General features: G+C 41.7%; 1 protein-coding gene across 6 annotated transcripts in view; it reads right to left on the reverse strand.

The window, feature by feature from the left end:
- Positions 1-293: 293 nt before the first annotated feature.
- The window catches only part of EPS15L1 (epidermal growth factor receptor pathway substrate 15 like 1), a 42,897-nt gene continuing 26,085 nt past the window's right edge, over positions 294-17,105 (reverse strand). For 3 of the 6 annotated variants that reach the window (XM_069878274.1, XM_069878273.1, XM_069878277.1), the window contains 2 exons: positions 10,620-10,825; positions 294-5,709 (listed from right to left, as the gene is read on the reverse strand). In XM_069878274.1, the coding sequence (XP_069734375.1) occupies positions 5,563-5,709; positions 10,620-10,825 (353 nt within the window). In that variant the 3' untranslated portion in view covers positions 294-5,562. Of the gene's footprint in view, positions 5,710-9,151; positions 10,826-17,105 lie in introns of those variants that run through there. The other 3 variants (XM_069878276.1, XM_069878275.1, XM_069878278.1) reach the window with 3 other exon arrangements.

Here is a 17,105-nt window from a genome sequence, read left to right on the forward strand (position 1 = left end):
GCCCAGCTCCCTCCTCTCCACAACCTCCTCTCAGGGAGTTGGAGAGAGCAATGAGGTCTCCCCTCAGCCTCCTCTTCTCCAGGCTAAACACCCCCAGCTCTCTCAGCCGCTCCTCTTCTTCTCCAGCCCCCTCACCAGCTTCGTTGCTCTTCTCTGGACTCGCTCCAGAGCCTCAACATCCTTCTTGTGGTGAGGGGCCCAGAACTGACCCCAGGATTCGAGGAGCGGTCTCACCAGTTGTCAAAATCATGGTCAAAAAAAAAAGTAAAGAAAGAGTCCTGAAGTCTCAGAGCTCCAAAAAGTAACTTCTCATTTATTATATTAAACAATGACATTTCTCTTATTATATTAAACAATAAACACATGAGATGGGTTAAAATTAAAATAACTTTCAATTTGTTATGATATTGGAAAGATAAATATAACTACAATCATGTACATATTTGGAGAGATTAGTCAAATTTAGGGCAACATCACCGTTTCCACTTTGTGTTTCCACCTTTTTTAGGTCAGACTACAGAACGTCATATGAAAAGGGACACCAGCAGAGCACCCTGTCACTGTAACAGCAAAAGGAACCACAGCCAACGGGAATTTTCCTTTTAAAGTTAAATTGAAAGGGGAAGGCAGAAATCGGAAAAACGAAAATTCCATTTTATAACAAATTAGCTTTTATTTATAAAACTTTCAAGTAAAAAGAGCAGTATATCAACCGATAAAACAGGGGTGTCGATGAACAGTGAACATGTTTACTCTAAAAATAAATCTTCTATGATTCCACCATAATCCAAGCAAATTCCTTTCTAAGGGAAGTCTAGAGGGAGAGGCAATGGTTGGCACACACCAAAAACTTCACTGTTTCACCAGTGTAGGAAGATATTGAACCAGATTGTTAGCACAGATCAAGTCACTTAACAGAGTTCCAACTCTAAATGAGAATTAAACAGAAATGAAATTCCTGAGAAGAAGGAATAAAATGCAGAAAAAGGGAGAAACCAAACTCTTACACGAGGGAAAGCAACAACTCTACTTGGACCAAAATTCCTCGGTTCTACAGAATAAATACTCTTCTCCATGGAGAAACACTAAAGAAGAAATAGTAACCCCAAAAGGATTATAAGAAGAATCCAAGAAAAGTGCATTACCTTTGAGCATAAGACGACAAAATAATGTCTACGTAATTTCTGACAACAGATTTAACAGACAGGAATTAAAAAAAGAGAAGCTTATGCAGTCAGACACAGCCTGGAATTTCCTACACCTCGAGAACACGTTACACGAAACAAAATACAGCCGGGGCTGCTGATCTGCACAGGGCAGAGGTTCCGTAAGGGAAAATTTGCCAGTATAAAAATATTTCATCCAGCGTTATTGTTGAAGCGCCGCTTTTACCAGCATCTGTTTTTATTGCAGGCTGACTGGGATGTTTTACAACAGGACTAGGTGAGCGTAACTTAGGGAAACCACTCGAGGCAAACGCAAACACTGGTCTGTAAAGGATAATGTGGGTAATTCAATACCTGTGTCCTATATGCAAAGTTTGCCTGCGTAGGTTCAACGTGAATAATCGCTCGTCTTTCCTGTTTTAACTGCTCTGCCTCGGCGCTGTGTGCAATTCCTGGCTTTCCATGAGTCATTCCAGCACTGACGATATCGCTATCAAGTACACAGGTGCCACTGTAAAAACCTACAAACTCTGTGATTGCTCAACGTACCACGGAGCCCGATAATGCAGCCGAGTAGAAAGCAGAATCGCCTCCGTTCCTTCCTCCAAGCCAAGAATGCGAGGGATAGGCAACCCTCCTGATGTAAGGGCTGAGGTGGGAACGGAGGAAACACAGAGCTGAAATCCAGATGACAATTACGTGCAACCTATATAACTGGAATGAAGCAAGAGAAACATGTTTTCCACCTTAGCGTACGACTGTTTGACACGTGTGCGTGTACGGGAACAGCTCCTGAACAATAGTTTTTAAAAAAGGGAAAAAAAAAACAAGAGAGAAGTGCAACTAGAAGCAAATGTAGGAGAAAAATCACTGCCTTGGCCTAGAGAAAAAAGAAAAGATGACCTTCCCAGGCAGATAGATCAAAACCTGAGCCCACGTTTCAACAAGACACTTTAAACGCTCACAAGAAGGTGAAATCGCGTCCAGCGCAGGTGACAGCTACTTTCTGCCAGGTTCCACTCTCACCCTTGGCACAGCTCCGGAACACAGGATTTTCATGCCAATGACAGTAATCTTGAAACAAATGTATTAGAAGGAGTCATTTCTCCTTTTTTTTTTTTTTTCTTTCACCAGAACTTTGAAATTCTACGAGCCATGATGTAATCGGCATTTCTGTAAGAATTCCATTCCTGCATCCACCTCTGTTTAGAGAATTCATACATACACACGAGCTTTCCTATATAGAATATCTGTGCATATTCTACATGTTCATTGTATATACATATCCTATGTACAGCACGAGTAACTATATCCTAGACGTAGTATGTGGACATATAGAGTATATACACACACTATTATTACATTATACAATCCACTATATATATATATACACAGACACAAATAATATGGATCTCAATGTACACTGTATATGCATTGTGTATACTCACATTTTTATATAGCTTGCATTGTACAGATTTTCTCTGCTGAAATAGCAACAGGCCTATTTGTGCTTTAAATTTCACTGTTCTGGAGGAAGAAGAAGATGAAATGTCTCGCGAGAAATGTTTTGTCATAGAAGAACAAGTGCAGGTACTGTACAAATCACTGAGTTGCAAGCGAAAGGGAAGAACTTTATATGGAAAACTGTATTAAATACAAACCACAGCGAAGGTTTCTTCTACCGCAGTGTCTAAAACTTTGACTCAAGTGTTTCAGTAAACCTACAATTACTAAATCTAATGCACTGTGCATAGAGAACAGGTTCTGTCCTTGTTCATTTACTTGATCTTCTGTTACTGCCCAAGCAGAGATGAAGACTGAGTCAATAAGGAAACAGGAAAAAGAGCAATTAGTTCTAACGCTATATGGAATGCTAGAATAATTCACATTTCTGGCTTCCTGCTGAACATCTTGACAACACCGACTCATTGCCTTGGAAGCATTATAAACTGCAATATCTTAGAGCACTGACAAAGCAGCAGAAAGTCTGGTTATGGTACATAACTCAGAACATGACTCAAGCTATTCAGCTCATCCGCCCCGTCCCGCTGGAGTGACATCACCCAAGCAGCAGCCCAACAGTGGTTTTCCTTTCTAAAACGGCACTAAGTGTGAACTGGCTTTTGTTGCAGCAAGAGAGACGCCACAAAGACTCAGGCCCAAATGAAAATGAAAAGGAGAATCTCACACGTGGACACAATTTAACTTCACTGACAATCCTGCAGCCATTCAGACAGGAAAATTGCTCTTTGGTAGCAAGAGTTTTATCTCACATGAGCTACAGACAGAACCAAGTTTGCTGTCAGAGTCCTCAGCTCCTGCACATCAACAGAAAAGAGAACCTGTGGACAGAAAAAAGAACCTGTCTGACCATTAATCTAATGTATTTTAGAGAAAAACTACTACAATAGGAAGGGTTTTCAAATCACGTTCTGTAAAATGAGAAGTATCTCCTGCTGCATTCACCAGGGGTCATTAAAGACAATATTAATGAACACTTTACGGTTCGTGCTGATACTACAATGCATCTTCTCCCCTTCCGAGCAGAATTGAAGGTTCCTGTTATTAGCACAGAAGACACAGAGCAAACAGGACTCCTAAAGCTGCACTGTGAGAGATGGAGTTTCAGGTTTGCTGCAGGCATCAGCGGGTGGATGTGCGCGTCCTTGTGTGCACACAGACACACACTCACCCCTACACCTACTCGCAAAAGCTTGAGACAACAAAAGCCACATCTTGGCTGCTTTTCAGAGCTGAACACGACTACGATGACTACAATGATCCAACCAGATTCGTATCTCTGCACAATTCGTATCTCCAGAGTAAGGCAATGACGACGGGATGGGGAAGATAGTTTTTGCTCAGTGAACAGGCACTATCATCGCATTCTGAAAAACAATAGTAAGGAAGCAAGGGCACAGAAAACTTCAGTGCGCTGAAGATGATGAAGGAATACCAGATTTTCAGAAAAAACAGAGAAACTGTTATCAGATAAGGGCCACACCAGTGAAAACACAGCATGTTAGCTTTGCATTCCTGCAGAACCAAGGAGAGCAGATACTTATGAAGGACGTTGGATAAGTTTTGTGCTAGATTTCTACTCTTTTTAGAGATAAAGGTCCAAGGCAAAGAAAATAGAAGTTTTAGAATTCCTGTAAGCAAAAAAGGCATTTTTAGTAAGTAAATAATTCACAGACTTATCATAAGGACTTCTATTTTACATCTGCCATGTAAAACCCAGTCGGTGTTATCCCTACCAAGTGGAAGTATGAGTTTTACAGGTAAAAGTACATCAAATCTGGCCCTACTTGGACCAACTGCTGCGAGCCACATTCTAAAGCCAATCCTGTCTACCAGGACTAATGTATTTGGCAAACTGAATCTGCTTCAACTTGGCCTTATTTCAGTTAATTACCTTCAATCTGCAACCCCACAATATAAGATCGGTGGAATTCAAGAGAGGTAAAGACTCTCTCCCAGGCAATGGGTAACACAAACACAGTCTGTGTTCTGGGGCTGGGGCAAGAGAGGGTAAATCGAGTTGTAGGGATGAACACTGCTCAGGCTTGGCAGGTTTCCCATTGCTTGGTTTGATGTGAAAACAGCACTCGAACTTGTATCACAATCCTGCAATCGTATCTGCTTAGTGAGATTTTATCTAATGATTAAATTGCCAAATTATTTGTCCAATTCACTACAACTTAATTAACTCCCTCTTGTGCAACATCACATACAGTTATTAGAACTGAATGCAAACAAATGTTTAAATTAGAACTACTCATTCAGAGAGTCTTCAAGTATTCTACACAGTTCACTAAGTTTCTATTCATCATATCTAAATTGCCAGATTCTTTGTAAAAGCCACATCTGGATACAAAGGGACCATCTAATAATGAATTTCTGCTGGAGACATTGATGTCGATGATGCAGACGACATACTGATTAGCCTACCATGAAGCATTAAATAAACCAAACAAGTGAAAGCTAATCCTATAAATATTATCTTTTTATGACATTTTCTTTGAAATTCAGCCTGTAGCCTCCAAAACCCAATGGAATTCAGGTAAGAAAAGCCAGATTTACAAGTTGCAGTTTACTATTTGCAACATTGTCTTCCAGGTAAAGCAACTTTGCTTCCAGTATCTTAGGATCATACCTTAAATTTCTTACAAGCAGTAAATTCGATCCAGAACATACAATATAGCTCATATGGTGTTTCCTGCATGTTATGCACTTGAGAAGCCACACGGAGCCCAGTTTGACGCAACCAGCCAGTCTTGTTTAGAGCTGAAGGTGACTAAAATTATTTTCATAACATAAACCGAGAATTTAGTATTTTTATAAAAGCCATGTTTAAAGGATTCACGTGGACAGGGGGGAGCCAGAGAACCTCTCTTTAAGAGTTTGGCATATCAGCCTTACTGAGTGCAATAGCCAACTCGAGGTCTTCTTGTTCTTGTCTCCGCAACCGAGCGAGTCTTTCTTGCTCTGCTTTTTCACTCTCGCGCTTTGCCCATGCCAGCTGCTGTTCTTCATTTCCAAACTAAAAAATGAAAATGGAAAACAAATTAATAAATGTACCAAAATCTAGAAGAAATTCTGTGAAAAATACAGTGAATCAGATGTCTTAATTGTACAAATCAAGTATAGCAACCTGTCTTAGGATAGTTATTCTAGGTTAAAATAAAAATCGACTCACTGATTTCCTCATTTCATCCTTTAATTTAATTTCTTTCCTTAATTTCTTCCTCCTCCCACCAGTCACTGACCCACCAGGGCTGCAGAGCTCTGCACCCACCTCACCTGTGGGTGAGAAGGGCCAGAGGACTGGAGCCAAACACTCCACACACACACAAAAAAAAGCACATTAGTGGTTTGGGAGCACAGCAACCTCCAGCCAGTTTTAAGAATAGTAAATTGCTGGTAAAAAAAACAAGAGTTATTTACTCTTGCGCAGCTCCATCACCGAGTTTATTGTAGTGTTTCCTGCTAAGGGTGAGGGGTTTTAGTAAAGACTCTGGAGGCTGCTGATTTGTTATAAAAAGCGCCCCTGCTCCTGCTCATGAAATACCTGCAGTTTTACCAGTGTGGAATAAGGTAAGAGGATCCAATTTACTCCAGCAGAAAACACAAAGGGACTACCACTCATTATAAGACTCAGCTTCTAAGCCAGAGCTTCCCAAACACCTCCAAGCACTCTGCAGCAAAGCTATTCCAAGCGACCGTCTAGTACCTGAAGGGGCTCCAAGAAAGCTGGGGAGGGACTGTTCACAAAGGTTTGGAGTGACAGGACGAGGGGCAATGGGGATAAACTGGAGAGGGGAAGATTTCGACTAGATATAAGGAAGAATTTCTTCCCTATGAGAGTGGGGAGGCCCTGGAACAGGTTGGCCAGGGAAGTTGTGGCTGCCCCATCCCTGGAGGGGCTCAAGGCCAGGTTGGATGGGGCTTGGGGAGCCTGATCCAGTGGGAGGTGTCCCTACACATGGCAGGGGTGGACCTGGATGGGCTTTAAGGTCCCTTCCAACCCAAACAACTCTATGATTCTATGATATTCCAGGGTGATACTCCAGCATTTGCCACAGACGAACGTAAAAGTTCGCTTGCTTGAGCTTCTTGCGCGAAATCTTGAACTCTTTTATGGCAATCATAACAACTTCTAACTCCAAGATCAGCCGTTACGGTTTCACTTTAGCGGTCACTGAGGAGGTCGGTGCTCACAGGAGCGTGCGCACAGCTGCACACAAATGTTTGCATTCGATCCCACTTCTAACTTTGCTTTCTTTTGCTTCTTGTGCTATCTTTTTTTTTTTTCTGAATGTTCAGGAAAACATATGATTTGGGGCTTTTTTTTTTTTTTAAGAGAAAAACCACATGGAATTCATCATTTTAATTTCAGCTGCATGTACACAGCACAAAGTGCCCCGTGGCCCTCACCGCAGGCCCTGCACACGCAGACAAAGCCGCTGCGCTCGCTGCTACAGAGACATCGTCCCAGACCAGTCAAAACCATCCAACTGGGTATTCACCTCAACTCTGAGTGCCAGACCCGTAGCGAGTGGCATCTGTGCTCCCTGCTGGCCCCTCCTTGCCCTTTCCATTCTGCCCTGGACCTAGAATTCATGTTTTTTAAAGAAATGCATCTATTTCCATTTCTTTCAGCCCTTTCGCTTCTCATTTACTCAGGATTTAGTTAAATGATGCTTTATCAATGTGCTTCTGGACGCTCGCAATCCCTCATTTCATTCCTCTCAATGTGATTTTTCAGATGACTTGATGTAAAAAAAAAGAGGAACTCTCTTAAATTTACTTTTCTTCAAACCATACCTCTGCTTTCTTTGCTATCAAAACAAGGACTTTTGCATTCAGTTTTATTGAAATACAATAAAAATGCCACATATTTGATGATATTTAACTTTTAAAAGGAAGAAGCCCCATTATCATTATTCATTTCAATAACGCCAGCTGACAGGCAAGATTTAAAAGCTCACTGGGTTTTCAAATAGATGATTTTTTTCATGGTACAGTAAGGACGGACTCAAATGGAAGCAGGACTGCTCCACTTATTCCAAGAATTCCAAAAGATCGTATAGCTGGGATGGAGAACAACAGTTACTGTTCTCAGAAACACAAGGAGCTTTGGTCAAAGCCTCTGGGGTGCCTTGTTTGTTTTTATTGTTGAGAAAACAGTTTTACTTATATAGCTTTCATCTTAGAAGAACACTTCCAAAGCTGATGGAAGTCCCAATTATAACTTGTTTAGGGTACACAAGTTATATTTTTGTGGTTAAAAGTGCCGAGTTAAAAAAAAATAAAAGAAACAAAAAACAAACAAGGCAAGAAATGCATTGGAAGCCAATCTGGATGTGCCTTAAGGCAAAAGTGACATTTTCAAGAGCTAAACTGACCCTTAGATAGGAAAAGACACACCAGTTCATTAGTGTCACTGGTTCCTGCACAGGCTGCCTACAACAAGGTGATGTAACTGAATTACAGGCAGTTCAATACAATAACAATTTCTCTGCACGTGCCCAAGTTTCAAGCAGTCTGTAAATACCTCTCACATTTCTGCCACTTCATTAAATCCCTCTCTTCTTTGTTTTCTGTTTCAGAAGTGCAGCCAGACCCAGGGCATCAAGGAGGAAAGGAGCCAACTGCAGCCAAACTGACCCCACATACAAACCTGCACTGACTTGTGCTTACAGAATTATCAGCTTAGAGTAAGAAATTATTTTAGTTTAGCTTTAAGGGCTCCGTTTCTTGGCAATTTAAATGCTTTGTGTTGGTGGAAAGATTGCTTTCCTTGTTCTGTAAACCTAGAAATCCCTGAAACATAAGCTACCAAAGCCTTTGTTTCATTCCAAAGTCCCATTTAATGCCAGTGGAGAAGGTAAGGGTGCAATAACAATTTACTGGAACTCTGGGTTTGTGGATTTGCCAGCATCTCAAAACAAAAGCAACAGATTTTCTGGAGTGCTACTACCATCCAGGGAAGGTCCTCACGCTGCTCATTTGCAACAGGAAAGAATTCCAACTGGAAACGGGGTTATTTGGTTATTCAAACCTACACCTTCTTGATTCTGTTCTCAGAATGGACTCAAAGCATGTGTCAAAAACATTCTGGGCATAAAATAGCTTTTAACTTCCATTATAAGCCAAATTTCCGAAATATCAGGCAAAGAGAAGCACAATGTTCCTGATAATTGGTGCACTTATGACCTCATACAGAAGGGTTAGGAATTACCAAGTGTGGTAACATCACTGTGTTACAAGCAAGCAAAAAAACCCCAACAAACTGAAAAGGACAGGGACCAAGTCTCTCTCTTGTCAGCCAAATTCAGTTAATAATTCTTTTTTTTTCCCTTTACAGCATTAGAAAACAATTCACAGAACCAACTGAAAAGTTAACTTCATTTGATGACGCACCACTTAACAGCAACATCCTAGTGGCTCCTGCTCAAGACCTCAATTTCCTTTTTTTCCCTTATCATCTACAGTTAATCTCATCTAAAACCCTGACAGCACAGCACATGGAACCTTAGAGCACCCACTGGGATGGGGATCTGAGATTTTGGTCAATCATTTGATAGAATCACTCGGTGTGAGCCACACTTTTAAGAAATGCAGTCAGCAAAGGAAGACGACACTGGCTGGGTAACAGTCATTCCATCCCATTATTTCTCTTTCATTGGAGGAAGAAATTAGATGTTACTCAAGAAATTTCAGATAAAGCAAGTTTTGTGTCTTATTTTTATTAAGAATGTCACCATTTCGTACACAACGACAGAATTGAACTGTGCAAACCAACAGGCCAGCACTGACTGTGGCAGCGCATACAGAACACCTCGAACTTTGACATCTTCAGCACCAGAGATAAATTAAAGCACTGAGGCCAGCTAAGAGTATGCACAGATGACCTCAACTAACAATCCAAGAGCAAAGTGATACACATTTACCATTAACTAATAACTAGGGGAAAAACATGAAAACTGAGCAACCTGGAAGATTCAGCTGAAAGCCCTCCTCTTGCTGAACACTGAGCTGTCCCATCGAGTTCAGAACGGATTCAGCTGGCAATTGCACCACATGGCAACAGGACAGAACCAAACACATGAAAGGAGGAAGAAGCCTGAGGCTGTGGATGGAACAGATTTCTATCTACTCATGGGAAGCAGTAAGAGACACACTACTTCTGCATTTAAAATCATTTCCAATTCAATAACAAACTTGCCAGCACTAAAAACAAAGTCAGGCTTTGGAAACCCTGCTTTTTGTTAAGGAACGGGTGCTTGGCTTTGCTTTCAAACCTTTTGCTGGAGTGCAGCATGGAGGGTTCTATATTGGCTCTATAGAACAATTTTGTTTTCTTTGTCTACCAAGGGCTTTTCTACAATATCAGTAACTGGAACAAAACTCAACAGCTCTATTTTCAGTCCCTGTCTCGGGTATCTATCTTCATGACCACATTCCATTGTACACAGCAAACATTGTGACAGGATTGTCAGAACTCCTTTTGCAAACCATTACAAATACTTTATGGAATCTCTCCCTTTAAGGATTCGCTTCTCAGGGTATGGTGAAATGACTATAGAAATGTTTTCAACAATTGCTTTTGACTCTTTACATCATTGGCTCCCAAAATCAGTTTACAAAATAGCCTCCATGCACAAAAACAATACAGAGATTCTGCTACAAAGAGTTTGTGATAAAGGCACACTGTACTAAAATAATTTAAATGCAAGTAAACCCTTTAAAATTTAGTATGAAACTTCTTTTTTATTGAAATAATGCCTTTTCAGTACAGAAATATTAATACAAAAACAATGAGGACAGCATGAAGGTACTGAGAGACAGAAGCCAGTGAACAATAGGTTTGCAGTAAAACCAAAACCCAACAGATTGCTGCAAGCAGAGTGGAAAGTGGTTTGCTCAGAGACAATGAACTTAACTTACAGAGCTGAAGTCTGCAAACCCCAAGGAAGAGTCTTTAGAAGTTTTACTTGAAGAGGAGGGAGCAAATGGATCTTTTCCACTAAATGGGTCCCCAAACCCCTTTTTACTTTGAAAGGGGTCACTGCTGTCAGCCCCAAACGGCTGGAATGGATCATGGGGCTTGGGAAAGTCTGCAGACCCAAGGTGGCTTACGGGAGTGCTTTTACCTGGAAAGTTTAGGAAAACAAAAAAAAAAAAAAAACAAAAACAAAAGGAGAAAAAGAGAAGTTACTACTTACCATGGACAATGCAAACCCTTCAACAGGAAACTGTGCTGGTACCCCCTTAGCATCATCCACGCTTCCTGGGGTGGCTTAACATTCAACCAGATACAATAGTACTCATTTCTCAATGCAAATAATCTCAAACAGTTGTTGTATTCAAACAGATTTACTATATTACTTATACATACTGCAGTATTCATACCTTCAGAATTTTAAATGGTAAAATCCAGTATAAAGACATCTGGTCAGGAGAATTTGGTAAGTATGACTTTAGTTCATTTTCCAGGATTAGAGATAGTTCGCCTTTCAAGTTTGGGATTATATAAAAGACAAAATACTTAAAAATATATATCACTAAAGACAGAGAATTAATCGCATTAAACAGAATTCAACAGTAACTCATCTGTGACTTGATAGAATGCACACGTGCTGATTTTACTCCTGGAGCTGGTTTATCCTTCTGCCACCACATGGACAGCGGAAAAGAGACCAACTGAAAAATTACCTTGTTCTGGGGTGCTGTCTGTGCAACCCACTATTTGCAGGTGTCTGCTTGTTCTTGTATTCCACCTCAGTAACACATGAAATCACAGGAACGACTGCGTACGCTCATAAATAACGGCTGTATATTCCATTTGTTGCAATGAGAACCTCAACTGTTAATTTTTAGTGTCCCTTGCAAAAAGTCCTATTTTGCTAGGTCAAATAACTAAACACATAAAAGTAATTTGTTTTCTCTTAAAACAAAACGCTTGCTCCTGGCAGGCACACAATCCAACCTCCAGGGAAAATCCCCTTTGGATGAACTATGGTGATTAGAATGTGTACATGACAAACGAGAAAGGAAAATCTAGAAACATCTAAAAAAACAAGCAAATATTTACAACTTCTTGCATAATAACTTAAATCAGAGACATTATCTGCATTACAAACAAGCAGACAGAGATGCAGAAGATGAGACACAGGCAGCAGGAGATAGAACTGGATCTGTTCACTCTAAAGAGTACTCAAGGGGAACCCACCCACAGTCCTGTAAGAATCCATCAAGGAAAAGGCTGATGGGATTTTGATTTGACCAAGAGAGATTTACATTAGACAACCTGTAACGTTTTGAAAACACAAGGATACTCCAAACTGCCCAGAAAAGTTGTTGCATTCCATCATCACCTCCACGAGGTTTGAGAAATGGTTCCTAGAACTCACACTAGTTTAGCTGCCTTGAAGCTGGAGGATAAGTGAGAACTCTTAATGTCCACTCCAGCACGGTTTTTCATGGTTCAGTCCATGCTCCACCCTGGCTAAGAGATGAGGCAGGGATAGATGGATACTCATACGAGCAAACACGTGTGGGACTTCTAAAGACAGATGGATCAGAGCAGGTATGTGTCCTTCATGGAAGGAAGCAACAAAATACAGAGGAAATGCCAGCAGCATCTGCCCTCCCCACAAGCATGGACCCTCCTGCACCACGGTCTCAAACCGTCTTTCTTGTCCACAGAGGCCAGACTTTGCTTTCTGAAACGGACGCTGCATTCACATCCTGCTCATCGCAACGACCGTTAGGGGATGTCACCTTCAGCCACAGCTCTGCAGGGTTAGGGAACTAAGCAAACCCGGGAAGAGACGGACTCAGCACATTGCACCTCATTCTCCAGATGAAAGAGCAACTTATTTTAAATTACACAGAGAACTGAGGTATCTGCTTTTCTAATTTATGGTCGAGGCAAAACAAGAACCCCCTGCATCTTTTCTCCTCCCTCCACTGCCAGGTACTAGTGAGCAAATTCCCCCCAGCATCCTTCACCTGATATTGCCCCAAACTGGTTCTGACTGCTGGAGGCAAAAATGACCCATTTTTAAGCTGCCCTTTACTTGGGTTAAATCTTCTGCTGCCAAAACCACCGTGTGGAATTGGTGACTGTTAATATGAACGTGGGGTTTGCAATGCATTTGCTCAGCAAACCTGGTTTTTAGGTGGCCCGTTTAATGTTCTTGCACCAAGCCCCTAGCGGTTTCAGAACATCCACAAAGAACATCGAGGTTTCTCATGCTTCATCTTCACAACCGATCACAACGAATAACTTCGTTGTAGAGGAAACGTTACTGCTAATAATACTGAAAATCTTCACTTCAATTTCTGAGCTCCGCTTTATTCAGTCTGTGTATATTAGAGAACAGAGGAGGGCTTTAATTTTGTTATTTTGAAGACAAGGTGAAAGGGGGAAACCCTTCTAAAGTCAGGTTTGTTTTTCGCAGAGAAATTTAAGGGCAGAGCCCTCTGCGAGCCCTCTTTGTACACTGCTTATCATTTAATTCATCCTGCCACATTCAGCAAACATGGTTTTGAGGCCTGGCAGGAGTTTGTTTGGTTCAGTTAAATGAGTAAATTTGAACATCAGTTGGCCACAAATTAGTAATAACGACACCAAAATTATCTCTGCGACATCCTCGCTGGCTCACACCAAGTGCGACTCTCCCCGTGCAGCGAGTGAGCGCTGCAGTCCCCAAAGCTTTTTGCATTCCCCTGTTTAGTGTGTCAAGAATGTGAAAAAATACCCCCAAAAAATCACCAACTGAACTGAAGGACGTTGCTAAAAGTGTAATATTGCAAAATACTCTCTTAGTAGAGCTGAGATTGCATTAAGCTCATGGTCACTGGAAAATGGCACGTTTCTACCTGACACTGCTCATCGGTTTTGAGGGAGGGCAATGCGAAAGTGCAGGCAAACAGTTGTAACCCTTTGCTTTTTGATTTTTTTTTCCTGCTAATAGTTTCAGGGGAAAAAAGTTCAGAAAAAAGCAAAACAGGTCCTGCTTTGAAACCACAGCAGTTTCAGCAGTTACCCAAGTGGTGCACCCAAACCACACCGAGGACTCACTTCAGCAAAAAGACATCATGAGCAAAATGGTTTACCACAGCAAAAACTCCACCCTTGCGCAGGGTTTATCTAATTTCATACCCCACAGCAAACTTTGGGGTCGAGATCTATAGCTCAGGGCAAATATAATCTCACTGGTGGGACGCAATTTATGGAATTTCTTACTGAATTACAAGACACCAGCAATGAAACAATAAAGTGAAACGTTTATAGCTTTCTCTGCATTCCACGTTTCGAGGATGGTCCTGACTTTCTGCTGAGAATATCGTACTGAATTACGAGCAGCAACACGTTCTCATGTGTTTGCAGAGTGGACCATGCATGCTGACAGTCAAACGGGGCAGAGCTGAGATGACACGGCTTTAAACTCTTGCTGAACAAACGCTCCTTTCCAGGGAACTCTCTGAGGTGAAACAAATGCTTTAAGAAGTCAGAGCCGTGCCACACAGTGACAGTGTGAGCTATGTCCATACCTGCAACTATCTTTGAACATACAGTTGGTACTGTACCTTTCATGTTTTTTATACACCAGCTCTAGAAACCTCAGAGACTGCAGCAGGAGGTGCCTCTCCTGCCACTTTACCTGATTTTTGTATCATTCTTAACCTACTCAGCACGTTTTACACCATCCCGTTACATTATCCAGCTCTTCCACTGATGCAGAATAATGCTTTCATAAACTGTGAACTGTGGGAACCGATACAAAAATTATTACTAGTTTTTCAACTATGCTGGAAGGTTCATTAAATTAAAGATACTCAGAGGTCTGTGTCTTCAGCAGGGGCTATTTCTGCACCGTGTTTCAAACTCAGCTGTCGGGTGATAACGCTCTTTGCGCAAAATCGCAATATGTATTTTTAGTAAGAGAAAGAAGGATTTTTCTTATGCAAAACCCCCTCAGAACTGCTTTTGCTTAATATTTGCAAAATTCGCACCTCAAGCCAGCCTGTAACTCTGGAAACCTTAGCTCAAGAAAAATACTCTGAAAACTGAGCTCCTTGAGAAATGAGGTTAGAGAAATCGTTATGCATTCAGCCTAACGATCAGTTCCGAAACAGATTCTGAACAGCCTCTTTCAACAATCGGTACTGAAATATCTTTACTGCAGCGATCAGCGTAAACAGAATCAGAGCGTGAATGGAATTTTCAGAGTGTGGCTGGGCAGGTGCTCCACCCATGAGTCATTTATCCGACCTAGCACGGGATGCTTTGCTCGAGTGCAACTGCCAGGGCTTCTACAAGGCATGAAAAACAAAAAAAGTTTTCCTGTCAGTCACAAGCTTTGAGGCTGAATTTTTCACTCTCAGCTGCAGATGAGTTCAAAACCTAAAGGTAAACAGGCACTGTGCTATTGTGAACAACCCCGGGTACTCGAGAAACTCGAAGGAAGCAGGTGTGTGGTACCACTCGAATAAACATCACACAGAGTAAAGAGCAGAACTCTCTGCTCTCCTCTAGGCCAGGCGACTGACCCCCAGAACCTGAAAATCTGATTCTTAATACAATTCTTCCTTTTGGTCACAACTCCCGATTCCATCTGTGACACCAAACAGGGCTTCTGGCTTCTTAAAATGATCTCACCAGATACACAGAGCAAACATCTGTGGGAACTCCTGTCCTGAGGCCACTGTACACGGTGCAGGTGTAAAAGAACAGCCACAAACCACGATGTCTTTAAACACTCGCTATTTGTGAGACATGATTTTCTTTCAAGAAACAAAATCGGTAACTGCATGCAGCAAAGCACTTGTCCTTCGGTTTTGAGTGTTTGTTAAGCAGGATAGTAAACAAATTCTTAAGTCTTAATTTTCATCTAACTGAGACTGAAAACACAGCACAAGCACACAAACAAATGCTACTGAAAAACATCTATATGTTCAATTTAAAAAGGAGCAAAGCTCTGTGCTTTTTCCCTGGCTGACAGCTGTCAGTACAGGGTCAAGAGGAACGGACAGGGCTCCTGTACTGTTTTACAGGTGAAAAATAAGCCTAAAATGGTAAAAAACAGTTCAAACCATAAAATGCCCTAAATTTAGAGAAGTGACACATACCAAAAATACCCCTATATTTATCATTGCCAAAAAGGAGGAGGAAGCATCGAACACAAAGGAAGAAGAGCAGCACAGGGCTGCACCAAACACTGCCTTGCCCTGCCCCTCTGAACCCTGCCCGACAGCGTTCAGCATCTGATTGTGGGCAGCAGGAGTCAGAGGCAGCTGAAATGCTTCCAGGGGTGCAAAAGACTGAGTGAACCTAGCTGAAAACTATCTAGTTAGACAGTCCTGGTGCAGGTGAGCCTGGAATGTGGGTGCACACCAGCCGCTCAGCAAAGCTCTGCCAGCAAATTCCCTTCAGGATATTTTCTTTCAGCAGACATTCTTAACCGGGAGCACTGAGTGAGCAAATCTGCCTTAAATTTACCTTCCAGAGCCCATGCACCACACAAACAGAATAGAAAGTTGCTCTGTGAGCTGGCTGTTAATTTTTCTTGCATTTCTTGCTCCTTTGGGGCTGACAAGAATCTCCTCCTGCAACCACACTTGTGAAGAGAGGGCAAAGGATCCTCACCTCAAATCATAATTTCTGCAGATGATGGATTACAACTTGCATCACAGATGAAGGGGGGGTCAGATTAAGTTCAATAAAATGTTAAGATCCTGAAGATCTTCACAGATCTGTAATAGATCTTAAAGTCCTTTTCATTTTCCCAAGCTACCACCAGGTTCAGGTGTTGCTTCTCTGCATCTGCCAGCCATCAAGATGAAAAAACTAGGACTTGATCAGTCAGATGTTGCTTATATCAGTAAAAGCCTCTTCTGACTTTGTTGGTGGGGCAGCAAAATACATCCAGCAGTTTTGCAACATGTGACTGGGTAAAAACACAAAACTCTAACACCTTGGCTGGTTAAATTTGTTCTCGACAACATAATTAATACTATTTTTAATAATTCGTAGTCACCCATATTAAGCACAGAGCAAACCTCTGCTCGCACTGAGGTCTCCTGGTGCCCCCCACAAGCCAAGAATCCCTGAGGGGTGAGAATCCCCCTCCTGCCTCAGGCAGGCTGGTCCATCCCCTTACCTGCCTTCTCACGACTTTCCCCAATATACTGACATTTCAAAAGCACTATCAGTCACAAAACCAATGCGAGAACAGCATCAGAGACCTTAACTGAAAGGCAGAGCTGTCAACCACTAAACTCTGAACTGGCAATTTATAAATTCAGTTGCCAGCAGAGCTACAAGGAATAAAAGCATCAAAACCCAAAGCCAAAGTTCTGTGACAAACTCACCGTGTCCAGTCTGGAATAATGATTCCCAATATAATTTATTTTCATATCTAT

This window comes from Phaenicophaeus curvirostris, chromosome 28 (genome assembly GCF_032191515.1).
Source record: "Phaenicophaeus curvirostris isolate KB17595 chromosome 28, BPBGC_Pcur_1.0, whole genome shotgun sequence".
NCBI lineage: Eukaryota > Metazoa > Chordata > Aves > Cuculiformes > Cuculidae > Phaenicophaeus > Phaenicophaeus curvirostris.